Source organism: Taeniopygia guttata, chromosome 2 (assembly GCF_048771995.1).
Source record: "Taeniopygia guttata chromosome 2, bTaeGut7.mat, whole genome shotgun sequence".
Lineage (NCBI taxonomy): Eukaryota > Metazoa > Chordata > Aves > Passeriformes > Estrildidae > Taeniopygia > Taeniopygia guttata.
In genome coordinates, this window is record NC_133026.1 from 20725510 (window position 1) to 20748132 (window position 22623).

Consider the following 22623-nt stretch of genomic DNA (forward strand, 5'->3'; position numbering starts at 1 on the left):
GTCTAAAAGTCACTTTTTTCTTTATTTTCACCTTGCATCTATATCTTGAATGGGTTCTATTAAAGTGTATCTTCTTAGCTGATAATAACTTTGCTCTTTGTAACCCATCTTAATCATCTTGACCAATTTTCTTCAGAGCCTTCAGCATCTTTGTCCCATGACTTTTTCTCCACCAAGCACATTTTTAGTTTTGTTGCACCATGTAATTCCACTTTCTCAGTTCTCCATCAACCACCAATGCAGGAAACCTGCATGCACCTGGTTGCAAAGCCTGCTGCTCTCCTCTGGTGTCTCAGCTGCTGCACTTCCTTTCAAGTGGTGTAGGCTAGATATAGACTTGCATTTCTTGTTTTAATCACCTTCCTATGGCTGACAAATAAAGCAGCAGCCCTAGACACTGATAATGAAGATCCAGGTGAATGACAGCACTATTTTGAAAAAAAACTGGCAAGGACTGATATTTTTACTTTGAAATTTTGTTTCTAATTTCACTGTTTTCCACAGGTCATGCATCCTGTATTTTGGAGGAGTGCATTGAAAGGCAGCAATTTACCTCCTTTTTTGCCCCCCAGTTTCAGCTAAAAATTCTTCCCCCACTGTAAGTCAAGTGGTGGGAGCTACTATGACATGCTGTATGAGGCAGCTTCTAAAGAAAAATAACTATTCCTTAAACCCACCTTGTTTTTGATAGGTTTCTTAAAGGCTCCACAACAATATAATCAAATAAAGAAACTAGTGGAGAAACATGTTCAGGTTTGGTTTGGGTGCTTTTTTTTTTTTTTTTTTTTAATATTTCATCTTCACTTTACAATCTGAATCTGCAAACTGAGGTGTAGGTGAGTGTCTGCTTGACTGTGGTGGGTAACCCATGCAACAGTCTGTGACGCATTTACTGTGGTTGATACATATATATGTACATACATACACAGACGCACATATATATATATATATTTGTTTACAAGACTGGATATATGAACACACACACACAGATATATATATATATATATATATATATATATATATATATATATATATTTGTTTAAGAGACCGGACACTTTTCAGGGGCAACAGTGTCGTTGAGCAGTGTCTTCCTTCTCAATTTAGCAAGAAGCGTTGGTGCAAATGAGAGCAGTTTCATCAGTAATTTCCTTCTTTCCTGTGCGGGCTGCGAAAGGACTTTCCGAAAACATCGCCGTACGCCTAACTCCGGCCCGCCGGGCCCGTGGCACCGCCAGGCCCCGGCAGCAGCCGCACACGCCTCCCCTCATGAGGACGAGCCCCTGTGGCACCCGCCCAGCCATCGCTCCCTGCGCCGGCCGCCCCGGCTCGGCCTGACCCTCAGGGGGCCACGGCGGGCAGCGGGTCCCTCTCCGCCCCCTCACTGCCAGGAGGGCGCAGGTGGCGGAGCCGCCGCCCCACGGGCACCTCGGGGGCGGCAGGGCCGGGGGTGCCTCGTCCCGCGGGGCCGATCCCGCCCGTGGTTCCCCGAGCGACCAGCAAGCCGCCGCAGGCCGGGACGGGCGGGGGAACGGAAGCGCGGCGGAACGGGCGGGCGGTGCTCGGGAGCGGCGGGCGGAGCGGCGGGCCGAGCATGGCGGCGCTGCGGGTGCTGGAGCTGTACAGCGGCATCGGCGGGATGCACCAGGCCCTCAGAGGTACCGGCCCGCGGGGCTCCGTCCTGCCCGCCCCGCCCGGGCACCCCGCCCTCGGGGGCTCCATCCTCTCCTTCTCGAGAGGGCCCCGCCTTGAGGAAGTGGGGACAGTGCAGGGTGCTTCTCTCTTGCCGATGGGGCGGACAAAGGTGGCCCCTCTTCTCCCATAGCCCCTGGCCCAGTCCGGCGTGTGGCACCAGGTACCCAGGAGCACGTTGGGACTGGAATTAGGGATCCCTGCTCCTTGTTTGGCCCAGGCAGCTGCTTCTGCAGGGGCCGTGATTTTGTGTTTATTATTATGTGCTCTGTGTAATACAGAGACACCCCTGCTGCGGATGGGGATCGCTGTAATGCCCAAGGTGATAACCACAGGAGCCAGGGTTTCCCACTAGCATGCACGTGTACTTGGTTTTCATAGGCCATAGTTAGGTGAACAGCTGAGCCATGTTCCAGTGTGAGCGAGCCTGACCATCTGAGGCTAGTGTAACATTTTATAAACATGAAAATTAAATGTGGAATTTCAGCTGGTATAGGGAGTTCACACTAGCGGTGTTCCCAGGTGAGTTTTTGATCTGGCAGAAGGAACCCTGGAGCTCAATTTGCTGAATTGTTAAAACATTGCCCCGGTGACCTTCAGCAGATCCTGGAGACTCTCTGTGAATTGGCTTCCCCAAATTAAAAATTGAGTTAGGGTTATTGATTTCCGTTGAAAAGTACCCTGGACCTTATTACTTTGAAGTCCATGTTTCAACACGCATTAGTAGAACTTAGGATAATCACTTATGATAAGTATAGCTTACGATAACAATTTTAACTGTAACTACAATCCTTCAAATCTTTCATTCTTCAGGAGCATTAGCAGAGAGCATTGTCATAAAAACATCAGGTGGAAACTTGCCTTGTCTTGCTATTTTTCTAGGGAGCTATGGAATATTAAGGGTATGCTTATGGACTGAAATCTGTTTAGCATCATTTATTTACTTGAAACACACTCACAGTTGTCAAAGTAACATTTTTTCCTACTATCCTATTTTTGTTTGAATGTGTCTAAGTGCTTTATTTATGAACATAAATATATAAAATAGATTTAAATGTATTTATTCTATGTATATAAATACACAACAAAATAGCTTCCTACATTGTTCCTAGCCACCTGTTTTGAGGATGTATTTTCCTTATTTCCAGAGACATTCTTTATTAAGAGGCAAGTATGGCTTTGTCTGGAACTGCACATTTTGGAGTTTTTGTAGAATGAAAACAGTGTGTTATGTCTTCTATATGGTGTAGACTCTAATGGTAACATGCTGCTTTTTTGGTAACCAGATTCCTGAAGTTATGGCAAGCTATCCATGTTTGTTGTATTGCAGGAAATTTCTGTATTTCCACAGAAAGTGGACTGATTCCTAAAAGTTAGTTTACGCCGTGGTTCCTTCAGTCTGTACTGAATTATCTAGCTGTGTTCTTGCCATAATAATGGATGTCTTGGGGCAGTTCAGTAGTGTGCTGCAATGTTTAATAATTTATAATGCTAGATGTGATGTCCTGTGAATTTCCACCTGGGAAAACATCACTTGTAACTCAGTAAATACTTAAAAGTGTGGTAATGTTGGGAATGCCTCATTAGATTATCTGAAGACTGTAAAGTTTTATCCAAGATACAAAGAATTAGGGATGCCTCAGCGAATAGTTACTACAAATAGGAAGTCTTGAAATCATGTCACCTAATGGTGTAGTTTGGAGACTGAAGGACTTAACTAAACCCCCTTTATTATTTCCTGAAAGGTACATTTGCTTCCACATTTAGTGTTTCTGAACTTGCTGACAAAGCTGATACAGTGTCAGTCTTTGGTGTAATTTCTTACAGATTTGCATTTGACTGAAGAAATTGCAATAGGTATGAACAGTGAAACTGAGCTTTTTCTGTAGTGGTATCAGCCAAAGCAGATAAAGGGACTGTAAGTAAGGACATTTATTATTTGTGTAAGTGACCCTAACTAGTTTAAAATGGTCAGGTACCAATTGAAATTTGCAAAATGACTAGACACAAAGCTATTTGCATTACAGTTGGTATAATATTTTTCAATCTGGATGCTTATGTGTCTGGGAAGCCTATGAGAGTTCAGCCCATAAGCATTGGGAAATGCTTATGTCTCAGGAAATGTCTAAACCATACACTTCTAGATGAAAATCTTGTTTAGAGTCTTGTTAAAAGTAATAGGCAAATTGACCAAAAGGTGTCCTACAAAATTTGCACTAGGTTAAGTATTTAATAATAGGTTATTATATAAAACTGGTTTTGATGCATTGGATTTCATTTGGGAGCAGAAATGTACTTGGGCATTTGATAATTTCTCCTGCTATAAAGTCCTTTAGACATCTGGATTCAGTTTTCTTACACAATTTATGAGGGAACAAAGTAAAGTCAACAGGCATTAAAGTGTTTGCTTTTACGTGCAAATAAAACAGAGAAGAAGTGAATGTTCTGCTGGAAGTACTTTAATAATGTGTTTCTTACATGTTTTTGGACTCTATCTGTACATGAAACCATGCTGTTTGAAAAGGTCTCCCATCCTTTCCTTCATTTAGCAAGTGGCAGATTGTTCAGCATCTTCTTTAAAATCATGTACAGAAATATTAGAAGGATTGTGGGATTTTTTTTCCATATAAATATGAAGTTTGGAAGAAAGGCGTCCATTGTGCCAATGCTTCCATAAGCCAGATGCACAACAGATGATGATTATGTATAATAATATATTATCTTACTATGGTTTCTAGTGAATCTATAAGCCAAGAAAAATAATAGGAATATGTAGAAAACAAAGGGAGCATGTAATATTTTAGTGGCAGCATCCCAGAAAAGCCTTGCTCGACAAAAGGGATTCTGCAGTTCTTGTAGCCTAGTTCCTGCCATGTAATGGAGTTAGTTATGGTTAATTCAGCTGGTCCAACTTTCTACTTTTCTGTGAAATTGCCAGTGTTTCAGTTATCATATAGGTATTTTTCAGGAAATCTGGCACTGAGTTTTCTACCTTGATGCCCTTCTTGGCTGTGATCTTTCAAAAACTTAGTTGTAGGATAGCTTGCAGGATGAAGATGATTGTTGTTTTGGCAGCTATCATTAACGTAGAATGCATTTGGCACCAAATAGTATGCAATTGGTTTTGAGATTGTCCTTGCCTACAGTAAAAAATAATTGAGTTTTCACATATTGATGGAAGTTTATAGTCTCTTGTAAGTATTTCTTGGTAATGAGTACATAGAAGTTGTGAGTACATAGTTTCATAGTTTAATCACATTCTTTTTGACGGTGAAGAGAAAGTTGTTTCTGGACATAGGTTTCAGTCTAAAGCTGAAAAAGAAAAATCTTGGGGATTGTCTAGCTCTGTGTTGGTACTTTAGCTATAGATAATTCAGCACATGTAGAATTTCTGGTTTTAGATTTTGAATGCTTTATAATAATATTTTAAAACCAAAGACCTGCAAAAAGATACCATCTTTTGCTGGTATCTTTTGATAAAGATGCCATCAAAAGATGGTAAAGTTCAGCTAAGTTAAAGTCAGAAATCAGTGGGTCTGTTCATATTCACGCTCTTGAAAGACTGAAGCAGCTAAGGGATGAAAGTGCATTTCTTTCTTCTTCCCATGCTGTACCCCAAGCCTTTTAGGATTTATCAAGATTGATGTTTAAGTCAAATATGTCTAAATCTATGATAATTTTTTTATGTGTGTGTGAATTAATTTGTTCTTTATAAAGTGCAGAGTTTCTGCAGTGAAAAATAGTGGTTTATTTTTAGAAAATCTATGGCTACATATTCATTTCCTTAGTAACTTTCCATGAAACAAACAGCCCGCTCTTCCTCCTTCCCAACCAAAACAAACCTAAACTGGCTTATTAATTTAGGCAGTTTTCCCATGAAAAATGGGTTCCATGTCTCTGCCACAAGCATTTGTAATCTGCCAGGTCCCTGAAAAAAGTCTTCTTGCATGAAACACTAAAGGACATATTCTAAAAAAATACCATAAATTCGCAGTGATGAAGTTGGTGATATTTTTCCTCTGCAATTGTTATATTTCAATTTTACAGAGTAACAGCTTTTGTCTCTTGTGCTCTGTCAAGTGTGTTTGTTCATTTTAGTTGATTGACTCTGTGAATTGCACAGCACAGTAAACTGGTGTGTGTATTTACACTGGGCAAAGCTATCCCACCAGGAGAGGCCAAGGAGGCAAAACTGGCTTTGGCATTCAGCACAATGCAAAACAAAAGATTGCTGGTTTGAGCAAGTTTTTACACCTAAACTCAATTTAATGCTTCTCCAAAATACAGCTCATTGTAGCACAGGATGGTACCAGTTGTGCTATAATGTAAGTTTATAAAGTTTATATGGCTTAACATGATAGAATCCTTTAAAAATAGAGCAGTGAAGGGAGTTACTAAGTGTTCTGCAGGAACCAAGTATCGAGTTTACTGATAGTCATGTTGACTGTAGCCATGGACAGTTCAGCCTAATCATTTCAGCCAAGAACTGACAACTCAGAAATTAAATCTTTGCTCTCTGTTTTAAAAGGAAATGGGACTGACAAAACTTGTGACTAATCTTCCTTTTTCCATCTGTTTCCATATACCTGTCAGAATAGATAATTGTTCTGGATCCTATTTTCCAATATACTACAATTTACCACTACTCTTGCTATAACACAGTGTATTTCATGTATTCTGTTGACATTGATGACTCTATTGCAAAAGTACAGTAGTGAATATAAACAGATCTATGTTAATTTCAAAGTCTGCAGAAACACATGACAAAGGAATCAATTCTAAAGAGGAAACGGACAGATATTGTAATGTCAGAAATTTTATTTCTGGCCTTTGAAGGTGACACTCTTTGGGTTTACTTTTTCAAATCAGAAGCTAATGCACACATCCTGTCTTTGTTTCAGATGCATCACCTTCCAGTCCTTACAGCAGTGTCCCTTTCCCTCAAGAATGACAACTCCATAGCTGAAAGGGCTTTGTAAGCATTGTGTATTCAGTAGAGAACTGGGACCCAAAGAGTGATTGCTGCCTTTTTAGACAGTTTAAGTAACAGTCAAAGAGTTTTCTGTTGTCTGTGTCCCAAGAGGTTTTAAGCTTTTAATACATTACTAATAGGATGATACAATTTTGATTTCACCTGCTTTCAGCCAAGAGAAAATACTAAAATCTAGTCGGCGTAAAAATAAGTTGTAACACCTCCCTCAGTAACTTCTCATCATGTCTGTGGCTTCCATTTGAGCTATTTGAACTCATCTTGCTCAGAAATGAAAAGTCTCAGTTCAAAGACTGGTGTTGAGGAATCCTGCAAATCATGTATTCCAGCAGCCTCTTAGTTTCACTTAGGATATGTGTATTATTTTTTCTTTAGTCTGAATAAAATGATACTGTTTTCTGCATTGTCGTAATTCTCTTAAATGTCTTTGTTTTGAAAATTGGATGTACTTTATTGAGGGAGATGAAAAAATCCCCAGAGCTGTGTATGTGTATATATTGAAGTTCTGCTATGTATTTTGGGGAGTTGATTTAACATCCCACCAAGTCAGCGATTCCTGAGTTGGTTTTGTGCCTTTTGTCAGTGGGGATAGTTAAACACAGTGTTGATTCTGTTTTTCTTAGATTCTGCTTTCAGGCTTTTTTTATGGTGCATTCCTTATAGTAATTTTCAAGTAGTAAATGTAATTGCTATAGAAAAGCAGAATATCACAGTTTGACGTAATGTTATTTAACTTTCAGGAGAAGTTCTTTAAAAATGTTACATTTTCGCATTGTTTGAAATTTACACAAGCTTTTCTTTGTTAGGTTGGATGTGTGAGAGCTGCTTGTCTGCTTGAGCTCGTTCATGTGTTTCCAGGGCATTTCCATACAAATACGCTTAATCAGCTTTTAGAGGGAGTGTATTCCATAACAGGAATTCCCAAGTGATCTGCAACTTTGAAATGAAAAGGAGGAGAAGCTTTGAAAAAGTTATCAGTGTTTGAATTAGGAAGAGAGGATCTCAGGTGGAATACTTCAAGAAAAGTTCCTGTCCATTTTCCATGCTGGTTTACATCTCTGGTTTAGACTGAACATTGTATTGCAAGGAGATCCAATAGGTTACTATTAGCTGTGTGCTCTCTTCCAGTATCCCCAGGCTTTTGGGCCTGTGAAGTCCTCAGCTATTTTTGCTTGTATGTGTGCAGGGAGATATTGAATGGATGGCAGTAAAAAAAAGAGTGTCTGAATCATGAGCTATGAGAGAAAGCACACAGCTTGCCTTCCCAATTGCCCTTTTTAAACTATCTGTTAATTTAGATAATAATTTGAGGGTCTTGATTTTTTAAATTTTATTTTTCTTCTGGATTACCTGGAAAACACAGTAAGAGTTAGCTTGTTAGGACAATATGTTTTAAGAACTGAAGTAGTGAGTGAGAAAAGCAGTCTCTTTAACAGTCTTGGAAGTTTGTTCCTGTTACTTAGATGCTGCAGCTTTGTTTTAGGAAGATGAGAGTGTTGGTTCTTGCATATGTTTGTAAATTGAGGCATTCATCCAGCTTTCTTTTCACGCTAGGTGTCAGTGTTAACTTACCTGTTCTGTAATCTCAGGTGTAGTCATGCTATTGTTCTTGTGGATACACCTGTATTTAGTTCTCAGTTACAACTTCTGGTCAAAAGGTCAAGACAGTAATGGCAAATAATGATTTGTATGTTGACCCTTAATGGTCTGTAAGTATTTATCTTGTGAAAAACCTTATCTTTTTGCCCTCGATTGCATCAAATAAACCTGGAAGAACCAGCTTGGTCCTTGCTAAAATGTCTGCTACAGATTTTTCAATACCCAGATTTCTCTTTCATCTTAGTTTTGACTAAGACAGCCTTGAAAACCTGAAAGATAGTGGATGGATGGTTACTGCATTATTCAAAATTAAATCTACTGGGATCATTCCAGTTGGGCTTTCATCTTCTCAAACTGTAAATAATTAGCTGACTAGCAGTAATTCATACGGTGTCTTGTAAGGTCATTTGTTAATGTGTTACTTGAGCATATTTATAGATTATTCGAAGGCATGTGGCTATTTGCCTTGTTTCTTTTGGTTTACAAAAGTTTTTTTAAAGTTGCCTGTGTTTCTTCGGAGGCTTTGTAATGCCGACCATAATGTAAATATCCTGGTGGTTGATACTGATCTCGGGTATCAGGAGGTAGGGGCACTTCTCTGCCTGCAGCTGTGACAGTAACCACAACCCGTCTTCTTGGATAAAAAGCCTCAGTGAAGGTATTGTGTTTAGTAATTACAAATAGTGTGACATGATGAGCAATGGAGTAAACACTGCTCTTTTTATCTCTTTAGCTTCTGCAGAACCTATTACTCTGTTACTCTATAAATTAACAGTTGTTTATTTACATTCTTTTAAGTGTATTTTTATTTCAGGGTTTTTTAGCTGTGAGTTTGTTACACTGTCCTCTCTTCAATAACACCTCTGTCCAAGAGAGGAGAAGCTGCCAAGTTTGGTATTTTGGGACCTTTAACTCAAAGGAGGCAGCAGTTGAGTTTGAGGCCTAAGGCTTTACTGAAATGTAAGCACAAATGTTTTTCAGGCATCTTAAATTTTTTTTGGAAGAGTAGACATATGTCAAACGTATTGGTGCTATTTTTTCATAATGAGAAAAAATAGTCTCTAAAATAACACACTTATTTCTTGTATGTTGTCAGAGAGTAAGGTAGTGGCAGTGGGGCTTGGCAGGTTGACTTGGGATTCCTGTAGCCAGGAACTTGCTGGCCACGGAGACCTGCACAGAGGTGAAAATGTTGTAGAGGTGCACCCTGTTTGGAATTTTTTTACCTGCTTTACTTATCTACTTTTTTAATCTACTTTAGCTTCCATTTTTGGATATATAAAGAAGGGAAGTATTGCCCATATGATTAGAAAAACAGTATGTTTTTTATACAGAGTTTCAAAGACAACACAGCAGAATTTGATTGTGTAATTTGCCTTTTGGTTTTGAGCAATGCTGTAACACAACTGAGCAAATACATTTTTCTAAGAGTAGTAAAGAGAAGCTAGAATTTTCAAGTTATTTTTTTAATTTTAGAAAGCTGCACACATGCAGAAGTTGTAGCTGCTGTTGATGTGAACACTCTTGCCAATGATGTTTATAAGCACAACTTTCCCAGCACGCCATTATGGGCAAAGACTATTGAGGTGAGTAATTAATATGTTTTTTACCATAGTCTGGCATTTGTAAGATGTGAGTTGCTTTCACTGTCTTTATTACTAACAAGAGAAACAGAAATATTTATGTTATTATGGATAAAATAGTTTTGCATTAACTTTGGTTGCTTGTGCTGTATTTGCTTGTTGAAGTAAGAGGGATTTCATACTGAAGGCTTTTCTTGTAAGTCTTGCCTTCTGCATGAAGAAAGGTTATATAAATGTCAAGAGGAGCACTTACCATCAGTGAAGGAATGTCAAAAATCATATTTTCGGATTAAAAAAATATTTTCATGTACTTTGAAAAAATTTAATTAATTTACTTGGGGCATGCCTTTGTTTTGAAGTTTTATTTGGGCTCAGAGAAACACAACAAAATATATTGGACTGAACACTCCTGAAATCTTTTTTAATGGTCTCAATAGATAAAATGTTTTAGGAATTCTGTCACTTGCCAAATTATTTGAAAAATAACTAAGTAAAATTGGATTCTGTATTAATAGATGATGGGCAAGCTAGGCATGAAGTTTTGCATGGATTGAGTTAGAAATTACTGTATACTTCTGAATCTTCTTTTACAGTTTTACAACATGACGGTAAAAGATACTGTGTCTGTTTCAAGACACCAGTTTAAGTGAGAGTTAAATAAGCGGCTAAAGGTTAACTGCTTATTCAGCACTCAATTATAACTGGCTAAATGATAGGTTATTGTTTTCTAATGGGAAAAGAATATGAATCTTTGCCCGTATCATTTTATAGAAGACAAGAGCAGATTATTAGAGACAGTGACATCTTCTTCAAATATACTGGAAAAGAATAGCAGCTTTTGTCTAGTTTTCTGAGGGTAGCTACATTACATTTCCTGTATAGGTATCCCTCAGAATATGTAAGGAGTGATTTCTTTGACCAAATCATAACTACTTGATCATTGTCCTTCCCTCCTGGCCCCTTAATGTGGTGATCCTCTAGTGTTGGTGAAAACACCAACACCGACAGTTTAGAGGAATTTCTACCAGTGTAATTAATTCCTACCACAGACCTAATTCTTTCTTTTCTAAGCAGGATTGTCTTTGTAGAGGAGAATTCCAGCCATACAATATCTTTGACTACTTTTTATAGGGGAAAAACTATGAAATAGACTTTATAGGATGCATTGCCAGTGGGCTCCTAAGAGCTAAAACCCGTGATTTGGATCCGTAAAAATTATCATATTTGCACTTGAGCTACTTTACTTTTCAAATATTTTTACACATATTTTGAGTATGTGAACACTGGTTGTGATATACAAAGACTTCATATCTGAATAATGATACTTTATTTTCAGGAGAAATAACAGTTGACTGAAAGAACCACTAAACACCTCAAAGAATGAACAGATACAAACCTCAAGGTTATGTATAAATGCTAACCTTATTAGTATTAGTGTTTTGTTTCATATGAAGAGCAGTGAATGCATATTTAAATTTTATGGTCTGCCAAGGTAGAATATATTTTTAAATTACTAGCTCAAGTGATAGATTAGGTAGTTTTTTGCTAAGTGAAGTATACTGGAAGTAAGAGGGGTTTGATCGGAAAGATTACTTGAGAATTTCATATGGTTCACAGCACTCAACATTCTTCAATTTTTTTTCTGTTTTCAGGGCATAACACTGGAAGAATTTGACAGATTATCTTTTGATATGATTTTGATGAGTCCTCCCTGTCAGCCTTTTACAAGGTAGGTACAGCACACTTGGGAAAAAAGTGTAGTTATTGCACTATATAAGGTCAAAGGAGAAATGTTATCAAGAATGACACTATGTGTGGGTGATCTGTGTATCTTTCTCTTCCTAAGAAAATGTGTTATAGCTCTGTTTACCATGATATTTACTGAAGTGAAAGAAATGCAGCAATTTCCATCTTAATTGTTGATCACCTTCTTGCATATGTATATATTAATTCAGTTTAATTTAATCACCAATTTTGTGAACTGTATTATTCCTCTAATAGTGAAATTTAGTGTTTGGGAGTCCTGCCTTTCCTTTTAGATATCAATCTAATATTTTCCTGGGGCAACTCCAGAAGGAGGATTGGAATTTCTCAGTTCTGCCTGAGACTTAAGAGTGTAATGTGGTTTTATTTGTACTTTGAAAATTGCACATGTACACAGACAGATTATTCTGAAGAATATTTCTATTTTAGCCAAGACCAGAAGGATAATGGCTTTGAAATGATTTTGTGCATGATAAGGAGAAATATCTTTCTGATTAAAGACTGAGTTTAATGAGATGTTATTTGTCAGATTAATTTGGAATTCATATCATTTGACAGCAGTGACCAGTGGGGTAAGATTCTAGTAACTGCACTCATGCAAAGTAGTAGCTTAATGAAAAAAGTCTGTTGATGGTGATAATAATGACTGTGTAAGAAAGTATATCTCATTGAATGTTCTAAGATTGAAAAGAAATCTCTTTAAAATGGTACTGATCTGTAAAAATGAATTAGTACAAAAAAAAAATGATGTATATAGGAAACATTTCAGATTTTTTTTCTTTATAATAGGATGAAAAGAAAAATCTGTATGGCTAATAATTTAGATACATGTTAAACATGTTAAAGCTCTTATCTTACCAAGCTTTTTTTTTTTTTTTTTTTCATGAGCTAATACAAGTATAAGTTAGGGAAACACAGGCCTGGAATCATTATCATTTTTGTTACCTACATAATCTTTCCAGTTTTGTGTTAGAGAATTGATTCCAAAGTTATTCATGTGGGGCTCAATCCTGCTAAATGGTGAACAATGAGGCTTTAATTCATAGAAGTAATTTAATATATTCAGTGCAAAATAGCAGGGTATTCCCAGAAACCCAGTGGGGGTTTTTTGTTCATTCAGAGCCAAGTACGTTCAAAGGCTTTGCTGGACAAGACCAGAATGCTAAAGCCTTTGCAGACAGGGGAGTGGATTTCATTACTGAATGCTTCCATTTTAACCTTGCTGTGAGCTGATGGATTCCAGAGGCAGACATTCATTCCTTAGAGCATCTCTCAGGACACTGCCTCTGTGAGCAGGTCCTCCTGTCTGTACGTGATGCTTTTGCAGAATCCTCTTTCAAAACTCAAAGCAAAGTGTCAGCATTCTGTAGAAAGATGTAACTCAAATGCCAGTGTGCTCTGACTAATACACCGGTGTTTCTTTATTCTTTCTTAGAACTGGCCTGCAAGGTGACATGTCCGATCCACGGTCCAAGAGCTTTCTCTATATCCTTGATATTCTCCCAAGGTATAAATGAACTTCTACCTTCATTGTAAAGGCCCTTTTGTAACTAGACTTTGTTGTAACTAGGTCTTCTATATTTCAGTGAGACAAGATAATCTTTATTGTTTTAGAGGGATACTACTAGTGCTGTATTCTGTGTTTGTTTTCACGTGATCATATGTGACTTACAAATACTTGCATTTTACTAATGCTGTAATCACTTCATTGTTGCTGTATATGCTTTCATCATCTGGTTTCCTTTTCATTATGTCTGTTTAAACTGTGCCTAGATGATAAATTAAAAGAGTTCTTTCCAGTTCAACATCAAATTTGCATTGATTTTACATAGAAACAGGAGTAGGTAATATAGTAGTTTGTCTATTGGTCTCATGGAAACATGAAATTTTTAAAATAATGGGTTACAAAAGCTTAGATTCAACGTATAGTCATCTTTTGAAGAGGTACTGTGGCATTCACATTCTCAGGACAGAGAGACATAATTCTGTCTCTCAGGAGAAGCACAGAGAGAAGAAGAGAAAACAACCTTTATCTCTGCTCCTTTGTTTTCCCCATGTGGAATTTGGTATGGAGATTGTTTACCTGAAGTGATTGCTTGATTGGATTCTGGTAAAGGTTGTTTGGGTTCAACGACCAATTGGATCCATCTGTGTCTTGGACTCTCAGCAGGCAGTCACAAGGTTGATAGCTAAGTAAGAAGTATGTATGTAGAATAGGATAGTCTCTCTTTAAATAGTATATTAATGTAATATAGTATAGTTATAATAAAGCTATCCTTCAGCCTTTTGATCTGGAGCCAGACATCATAATTTCTTCCCAGTCGGGGTTGCCTTTTTTACCATAAGGTACCATTTGAAAATTGGTTTAAGTATGCTATTGACTCTACAATGCAATGCATCTTGCAACCACTTCTGTTCATTCATAAAGTCTCTGTTCTTTTTGGTGCTGCTTCTAGATATCTTGGGGCAGATTTGTTTTTGGTTTGTAGTACAATCTCATGCTTGGAGTAGTAATACTAAAGAATTTGAATAGCACTGCATTGTCTGGACAGTGTCCTTGAATTCATCTGTTGTTTTTTGCCTGGTCAGATCCCAGTTCCTAATGAAACAGCCATAATTATTTTTATTAGTGGCAGTCTTTCTTCACCTGGAGACTAGGACAGCTGTTCCCTATATATTCCTCCATTAGTTCATCTTGCTGTCAGGATTGGAGAAGGACAGATGAAAGTTTGGTGTCTCTTTTACTAATTTTTTTTTTTCATTAATGCTTTCAACACAGAAGAAAGCCAGTACAAAAAAGCCTTTCTTTCAAACTGATGTTAGCACTGGGAGAAAAGAGTCTTCATCCTTGTTCTAGAAACTTTATGCAGCCAACAGCATTAAATGGAACTGTGTCTTTGCCTTTGTCATGAGCAGAGAGAGAACAATGTCACAGAAGGGCTGAGTGGCTTGGCAGGGCCATACATAAGAAATCTGTGGCAGACAACACAGAGCAAAACACAGATTCTGTAGCCCAGTAAGTTAGACAATTCTTCCTAGAGAAAAAAGAATTGTTATTATTACTCCCCTGCTTCTGTCAGAGACACAAAATTAGGGAGAGAATGTGGGTTGTTTAGAAGTTGCAAAGCATTTCTTTTGAGGAACAAGAAATGTAATACAGGTATCCAACTGATCTGTTAAAATGATAAATGAAACCTGGCAGATACTGATTAAGTTAATAATTAGTCAGAATAATAGTATCTTCCATATCCTTAAAGGCATCCTGACCTGGGGATTCCTTTCCATTAAACTGAAACATAGTTAAGAGGCTGGCTGTTTTTGGACATTATAGTGCATTGATACAGAAATATTGCTTCCCAGCTGCTGTGGACTTAGCTGGATAAACAGCAGAAGCTTTTCCTTCTCAAAACCAGAGCTTTAGACACTCCAGGACCTGAATTTTTATCATCATGATGCAAAGGACTTGGGCTTGGCTGTCTCACTTTTATCTCAACACTCCAGGAGACACAGCTAATGTCCCTTATCTCCTTGGGGAGGGTTCTTGAAGCAGCACCTACTCTAAGTAGTCAGTAGAAGGTTCAACATGATGGTTTCTGTAGACTTTCTCAGTTCCAGTGGATTTGTGTTTTACTAAGATAGTGCTTATGTGTTTTTTGAATATGATACATTTGTGAGACATTGAGTATGGAGTATTTCAGCCCCAAAAAAGGAAATTCTTAATATGGGAATGATCTGTTTACATTCTAAATTGCTATGTATGCATGCAGTTTATGAAAAGTATAAAATAATTTCTCATCCCTTGGATGTACTTAGCTTTTTTTCAGTCATTTATAATGAAATATTACTAAAATGAGACTCAGAGGTAGCCTGGGATGACAAATATTAGAGATAATGGAAAGGACAGTTTCAAGATCTGGAAAGACATGGGAAATCCTTGGAGCACCCAGCCAGCAAAGTCCAACCCAAATGGTCCAGATACTGTCTGTTTATTGTGTCCAAGCCATAACCCAGTGAAATCCAATACTAAAACATCAAAATGCTGCTTTTACAGAAACATTTTTAATGTTAATACCTACCAAGTACTTAACACTTCCTCTTTGTACAGTGATTAGTTGCCTTGTGATCTGTCAATCCCTTGTGAGTGCTGGTATTCAGGCTGTGCTCTGGATTCATTGCTGAAAAATAAGTTTCATAGTAATCAGTGATTAAGAATGTGGGTAGATATACCAGCAGATATAGTCTCCATTCCTCTGCAAGGAATTTGGTTGATGCTGCTTTTTTCCGCCTAATATTACTTTTTCCCTATTATTTTTAGTGTTTTTAAATTTGGCATAGTTTCTTGTACATTTTCCAGTTTCTTGTGAGATACAGTGGTTCTTTTAATTCATGTGTCTTTAATTGGTGGTAATTAAAAATGTGCTGAAACAAATTCTGCTGTGATTTGCTCCAATGGAAGTCCAAAGTCACTAAATTCAATAAGCATGAAGCTGCTGTCTGCGGGCATTAACATCCTACTTCTGTATGTTGTTCTGAGATCTCAGTGTGTGACTGACATTGTGTGTCTACATTAGTCTTACAGAATTAATCAGTGCTACAGAATGTTCCCACAGACTTGAGTCTGAATCATCTATGCTTCTAAATTGCTGGAACAGTCCCTGGCACAGTTTGGGCATGCTTATTTCTCCAGAGATTTAATACAGTGGTTTTGGAATGTGCCTATTTCCAGACCTTTGCACTGATCCTGCTAAAGCTGACACACCTTCTTCCCCCATCAAAATAAAAAAGTCAAGTTTAGAAAATTGAGAATATCTGCAGTTTGAACTCTAAATATGTTGTGTTTCTTAAATCAGTTAAATAAATACGGGTTCTGATGTGTTATCAGTACGGTTTATGTGACATTTTGACATTGATTTCCAGTACGAGCACTTGAAAACAACAGTATTATGGCTAAGTAGCAATTGGCTTTCCCCCGACAATTATATTTCCTATTATACACTGAATCTAATTAATAATCTGCTTTAGGAAATGAAGAGTGATAAACATTTTCAAAAGTACATGTATGGAGTACAAGAGGGTACAGGTGTTCATCCAAACATAGGTGGAGTTTGTGGTTTTTACCAGCAGTCCACATTTTTAATTCAGTTGTTTTTTTAAGGATGCTAAACTTTAACAGCTAGCATGATGTGGAAATACTTTGATCTTTCTACTAGCTAAACAGATCTGTGGATGAATGTAATGTACTTTACATCTTGTTACACTGATTTGCTTTTTTTTCCTTGTAGGCTTCAGAAGCTTCCAAAATACCTACTTTTAGAAAACGTTAAAGGATTTGAATCCTCTTCTGCGAGGTAAACTCTAATTAATTTATCCAGGTTTTAGTTTGCAAAAAGGATATATTCTTTAGAAGGAGAAGGGATTTATTCTTTAGAAGGGATTTTTATTTCCTAGAATTGGAGTTAACAAAATAGCTGGAGATGGGACAGGAATTAAAATCTTAGGTTGTGAAAAGAACTTGCTAAATAATTGGTTGTGTCTCTAAGTGGAAAAAATACAACAGTATTTTATTTTTAGTTTTATTTGATGAGTATTTGATTTGATTTTATTTGATGATCATGTTTGCTTTAGAAAAGGTCAGAATTAGTTTTAAAAGAAAAATAATAACAGGTGTTACAATCAGAGGCTTCAGGGGCTTATTCATGACAGGATCCCATGGTATCTTGTGTTATGATCACAGAATAGTCTTGGGGCTTTCTTGAGTGCACTGTTAGTAGATTATCCCTGATTCAGAGCTGCCATCAAATGGTCCAGAGATACAATAAGAAGGTTGTATTTAGTCTTAATCTGAAATGTGGAAGAGGAAATGTGTCACTACAGTTACCTAATCACAGGAGGAGCACTCACCTCTCTTGTGACCAAAGCAGGAGACAGTTGCCATCTTCCTTCTCGGTTCTCACTGGAACAGAGTGGGATCTTTCTGTGCACTCCTTAAAGCACCAGCTGCCACCCTCTATGTCATGCTCTTACTGAATGTGGCAGGCAGCTGGGAGTCATGCTCAGCTGGTTCAGTGTTCAGGGTCTTCTCTTGTAGTCCTCAGGATTCCTTAGGCTGGGCCTTGCTGTCCAGTGCTTGGGACAAGCTGTACTGCAGAAAACACCCCAGTTAGGACACCTGTTTTCTCTTATGACACCTGGGATGAAGTCTCGTATGCAATGCTGGGTACAGGTCAAAGCTCCTGTCTATTGTATAGTTCCAGCCTAGTGCAGTCTGCGTGGAATACAGAAGAAAAGTCTTTTTAAGATTATTTCCCTTACAGTCTTTTTCCATTGTTTATAAAGCACTGTCCCACCTCGCTTTTATAATCAAAACCACTGATTTTTGTCATCCCTCTATTTAGCCTTTTTGTTAGGCTTAACTGGTGCTGTGTATAGGAGCAGAAGGAAGTAGTGAGCTATTTGTAGTGATTTTAATCTTCTGTTTTATGATTCTCAATAAAGAGAGTATCTTGCCCTCTGATTAGTTTCCTTGTTGACACACTACAATTACTTTCCTAGAGATAGGATGTTTTTGAAGAGGCATTTGCACTGTTATAAGAGTGAGGTGCCTTTGGATGTATAATAGTCTCTAACACTGAACTTTATATGTTGTCTCTCAAATTCAGTAATAGATGACATATCAATAATTTGCTGTCCAATTATTTCAATGAATGCTTTGGTAAATATGATGTTGAATTTAAGCTGTGTTTATTTAGGATTAAAAAAGAGGCTGAAGACTAGGTGAAGGGAGTAATTGCTTTTTAATTCCTTTCAGAAATGAACTTTTGCAAACACTAGCAACATGTGGATTTAAATATCAGGAATTTCTCTTGTCTCCAACCTGTGTGAGTACTAAAATTGCTCTATCATTATTTAATTGTTCAAAGTGCACTGAGTACAAGAACATTTGAAAATTCTGTATTAGAAAAGAGTCATGCCTGAAGCTGAGGTACACTTGAAAGAGAAAACCAACTGACATGACTTCTGATTTCTCATACTGGTTTATGCCAGTATTGTATTGCTGTTTGTGCTCAGATCCTAGTCCCATATTGCTTTGCTACCATTTGATATTTTTAAGAAGGCATTAATTTACACTGTAACCAGGAAGGTGGTTTTCCCTGCAGGAGCCTCATTGCTTCAGAGCCTCTGGATTTCCCAGCACAGAAAATGTGACTGTTTCTTGTGGGAGGAGGAGCTTTGTTTCTATGTTACCCTGGAAACTGAAAAAAGTTTGAGAGAGATTTCAGATTGTGCAAGACTAACTGGAATCAGTGAAGTACCATAATATTTGAGAGAAGCTAATAGAATGTAGCTTGAAAACCAATTGTGATAGATTTATTTAATTGTTAGGTGTCTTATAATTCCTTGTTTAAAAAGACAAAGAGAGACTTTTTTGCTTTTAACAGAAAACAGATAGTACCTGTCCCAAGAAATTGTGAGGCATGTGAATTTTTCTATTTGTGTCACATAAAATTTTGTTTACATTCATATTCATTTACAGAGATGGTCAAAAGCATGAGATGCAGAGAATAATTGCTCATTTGGATCTTTGGAAGTACTTAGGTATGGAAGTTACAAGTGTGTAGATATTATCAACTAGTACCTAGAGAATACCCTGGAAAAAAAGGAGGCTTCAGGGTGACTTAATTGCAGCCTTCCAGTACCTGATGGGAGACTACAAGACAGAGAGGGACTAACAAGAGTTTGTAGTAACAGGACAAGGGGGAATGGATTCAGACTTAAAAGAGTAGTTTTAGGTTAGAATCAGGAGGAAGTTCTTTGTGATAAGAGTGGTGAGGCACTGGAGCAGGTTGAGCAGAGAAGCTGTGGATGCCCCGTCCCTGGAAGTGTTCAAGGCCAGCTCTGAGCTGGCCTGGTGTAATGGAAGGTGTCCTTGCCCACAGCAGGGGGCTTGGAACTAGATGACCTTCAAGGTCCCTTCCAGCACAAACCATTTTATGAGTCTCTGATTCTGTGAATGCTGATATTGTCTGAAGTCATAAAATATATTAGTATGTCATAGTTCTGTTACTGCATGTAATGGCAGATAACTTGTATGATGCTATAGATCACTTTTTCTCTAGTATCACATGGACTAAAGGCTTCTGAATTTTGATTACAGCTTGGCATTCCCAATTCCAGGCTGCGGTATTTTCTAATTGCAAAACTTCAACAAGAACCATTTTCCTTTCAAGCTCCTGGTCAAGTGAGTCTATTCATGTTACTTCAATTTGCTTCATTTCATGAAGATTGAGGGTTAAATTTTCAGTTTAGTGCTGTGTGTTGATAAATGGAGAAGAGTGAGTGAGTCCAACAGAAAAGTTAACTTCTGTCTTCTTTTTCAGCCTGGATATTGAGCTTTGTAAGAACTGATGTACAAATCTGTAGCTTAGATGGCTTTAAACAGTTGGGAGATGTGTTTTCTAGCCTGATAGTGGGCTAGAAAACAGGCATACTGCTATATTTTTTACACACTTGGAAAGGTCTTTCTGCAAAGGCAATTATTTGAGGCTGGTCTGACATCATTGCGAATAGGTCAACTAATCTTGATACTACTGCTTTTTAAATGTTCATGAAAATAACATCTAAAGGTTATTGTGAGCATCTCAGAAGGAATTCTTACTCTTTTTGTGGTTGGCTGTCAAGTTGTTTATTAAATACAGTTCTTTAATTTTATTTTTGTCACAATTTCCTCTTAGATATTGACAAGATTCCCAGATCAGGATCCAGAAGGTGTACTCAAGGAAAAAGTCACTGACAAAGTGGGTGAAACCAGTTCTTCTTTGTCCACTGAGGAGAAGAATCTGGATCCAAACGTTGGTCCAGATTCCAGCAGCAAGAGTTTACCAAAAGGGCCCTTTCTGTTTAAGCTTGAAACAGTAGAAGAAATGGAAAGGAAACATAATCAGGATAATGATTCCTCTATTCAAATGCTAAAAGACTTCTTGGAAGAGGAAAATGAAGAAATGAGTCAATATTTCTTACCACCGAAGTCCTTACTGCGCTATGCTCTCTTGTTAGACATTGTTAAACCCACCTGCCGGAGATCCACGTGCTTTACAAAAGGGTAAGTTGCCAAGAAGATATCTTGCTAAATCATGTCCTGAAAATTTAAGTGTATTTTCTCACTTGTGTCTGTAAAATCATAGGTGTTTCATCAAAAAATCCTAGGCCTTGAAAGAAATCTCATTTTATATTGTGCTGTCTGGTCCAGTGGAATGCCTGCATGAGAATCTGTCTGGCAGAACATCATGTGTCCACTCCAAAAAGGCATTCACAAAAGACAGTTGCCATTTGTTGTTGACCTTCACAGAAGCTTAATTATCCCTGCGGAAATATGGTTCCAGTAGACTGGTATAGTGCTGATTCATTAATGAATTGCTTTATATTGCTCAATGAAGTTACAAAGTGTCATGCATGACAGATCCATTCCTCATTAAATCTGTCTCCACTGTACATTTTATTGATTTCTTGGATTTTTCAGCTATGTAGATCAGAATAGCTGTGGATTGTCATGAAACTAGTTAGATTGCTGCATTACAAATCATACTTGATGGAGCAGAACATCAGTGCTTTTCTGTCTAGTAGTTTTCTGATTTGTACTTTACAATTTTAAGTTTGACTTCTAGAAGTTGGTGAGTGTTCTGAAACTCCATGGAAACCTGGTCAGGAGCTTTTCCACTGAATTCATTTATATTGAAACATTCTGGTTGGAGCCCACAAATTTGTGGGAATTTTTAATTCTGATAAATGTTTCTAATTTGATTGGTTTTTTTGAGTTTGCTGAGTGTTTCAATAAAATGTCTTAGATTATGAGTTAAAACTAATTGTAACTTTTTTTTTTTTTTAATTAGGAGAAATTAGACTGCCAAATTGATAGAATTCCTGCAGGATTTTTTTAACTTTTATACAGTAAAGAAGGAGAAAAAGAATTTCTAAGTTTGAAATTTGTGCAATGGGAAAGGCTTTCCCTCAGGTCTCATTGATATATATGTATGTGCCTTTTCTGCTCTCACTCTTTTGAGTTGAGGGGGAGTCAGCATCTTGTGGAATATCTTTCTTAACTAGATTAGTCAAAAACCCCCTTAGCCAGAATGGTGTCTGATGTGTCTTATGTATGCCTTAAGTGTCATCAAAAGTAATTGGCCACTTGTGGTTTCAGTAAAGTACATCATAGTAGTTTGTGGTCATGTTTATCAAGATCACACTCAAGGAGGCTCCTGAGTAGTTAAAATCAAGTCTTTGTACTTGGTAGGAAATCTGACACTGGGGAAGGTGACTCTTATCCCTCTGCTGATATGGAGGTAGTTGTGGTGGTAGCTCTGTCTGATCTACCATCTTTGTTCTGTTTTCCAAGAGCCTTTGGGGAATTTGGTTGCCAACATGTTTCTCAATGGAATCATCTCATTTACAGCTCCGCATTAAGAGAGAGTTTATAATTACATCTCATTAAAGTCACTTTCTGAGGCAAAAAATAAGTCCCTTCTGTATCTGTTCCAGAAGTTCTGTTTTTATATTTCTCTGAAGCATGAGATCTAGGAAAAAGACCCCTGAATGGGGTGGATCAGCACTCTGGGTAGTACAGAGTATCCCTCTGCTGCTGTGCCTGTCTGGTGTCTTTCTTGTAAGCTGCGCTGACCATCAGCTTTGAGAGTGGGAGAAAAATTTCCCTCTTTTCTCTTTGGTTTTCAGGAATTTCTATCAAGGTTCATGTGATGGAAATAATCTGGGTGTGCCTTCTCTAGTCCTTTCTAATTCAGGGACTTTAAACACAGATAGCTCATCAGTGATTTTTGCTATATCAGTATGTCTTTTGAAAAGCTTCGGTGGAGTATACAGCAAAATGTAATGGCCTGTGATGCATGAGAGATCAAGCAGGTATTTCTGTGTGCCCTTCTGATCCTGACTTCCTGGGCACTTAGTGAATGATTGCTGAGTTCCATGAGACTACCAACACCGTGGTTT

General features: G+C 37.7%; 1 protein-coding gene and 1 long non-coding RNA gene across 6 annotated transcripts in view; one reads left to right on the forward strand and one right to left on the reverse strand.

Moving 5' to 3' along the window:
• The first annotated feature begins 1247 nt into the window (after positions 1-1247).
• The window catches only part of TRDMT1 (tRNA aspartic acid methyltransferase 1), a 29650-nt gene continuing 8274 nt past the window's right edge, over positions 1248-22623 (forward strand). Inside the window, exons 1-9 of one of the 5 annotated variants that reach the window (XM_072925489.1) lie at positions 8958-9238; positions 9755-9864; positions 11198-11263; positions 11514-11590; positions 13061-13132; positions 16908-16973; positions 18434-18503; positions 19781-19864; positions 20358-20725. In XM_072925489.1, coding sequence (XP_072781590.1) covers positions 11553-11590; positions 13061-13132; positions 16908-16973; positions 18434-18503; positions 19781-19864; positions 20358-20725 — 698 coding nt within the window. In that variant the 5' untranslated portion in view covers positions 8958-9238; positions 9755-9864; positions 11198-11263; positions 11514-11552. The other 4 variants (XM_012571488.5, XM_030264600.4, XM_072925488.1 and 1 more) reach the window with 4 other exon arrangements.
• On the reverse strand, positions 15598-18043 carry LOC140682601 (uncharacterized). Its single transcript, XR_012054486.1, has 2 exons — positions 17527-18043; positions 15598-15800 (listed from the first exon to the last, which is right to left on the reverse strand). It is a non-coding gene; the product is annotated as an uncharacterized lncRNA (long non-coding RNA).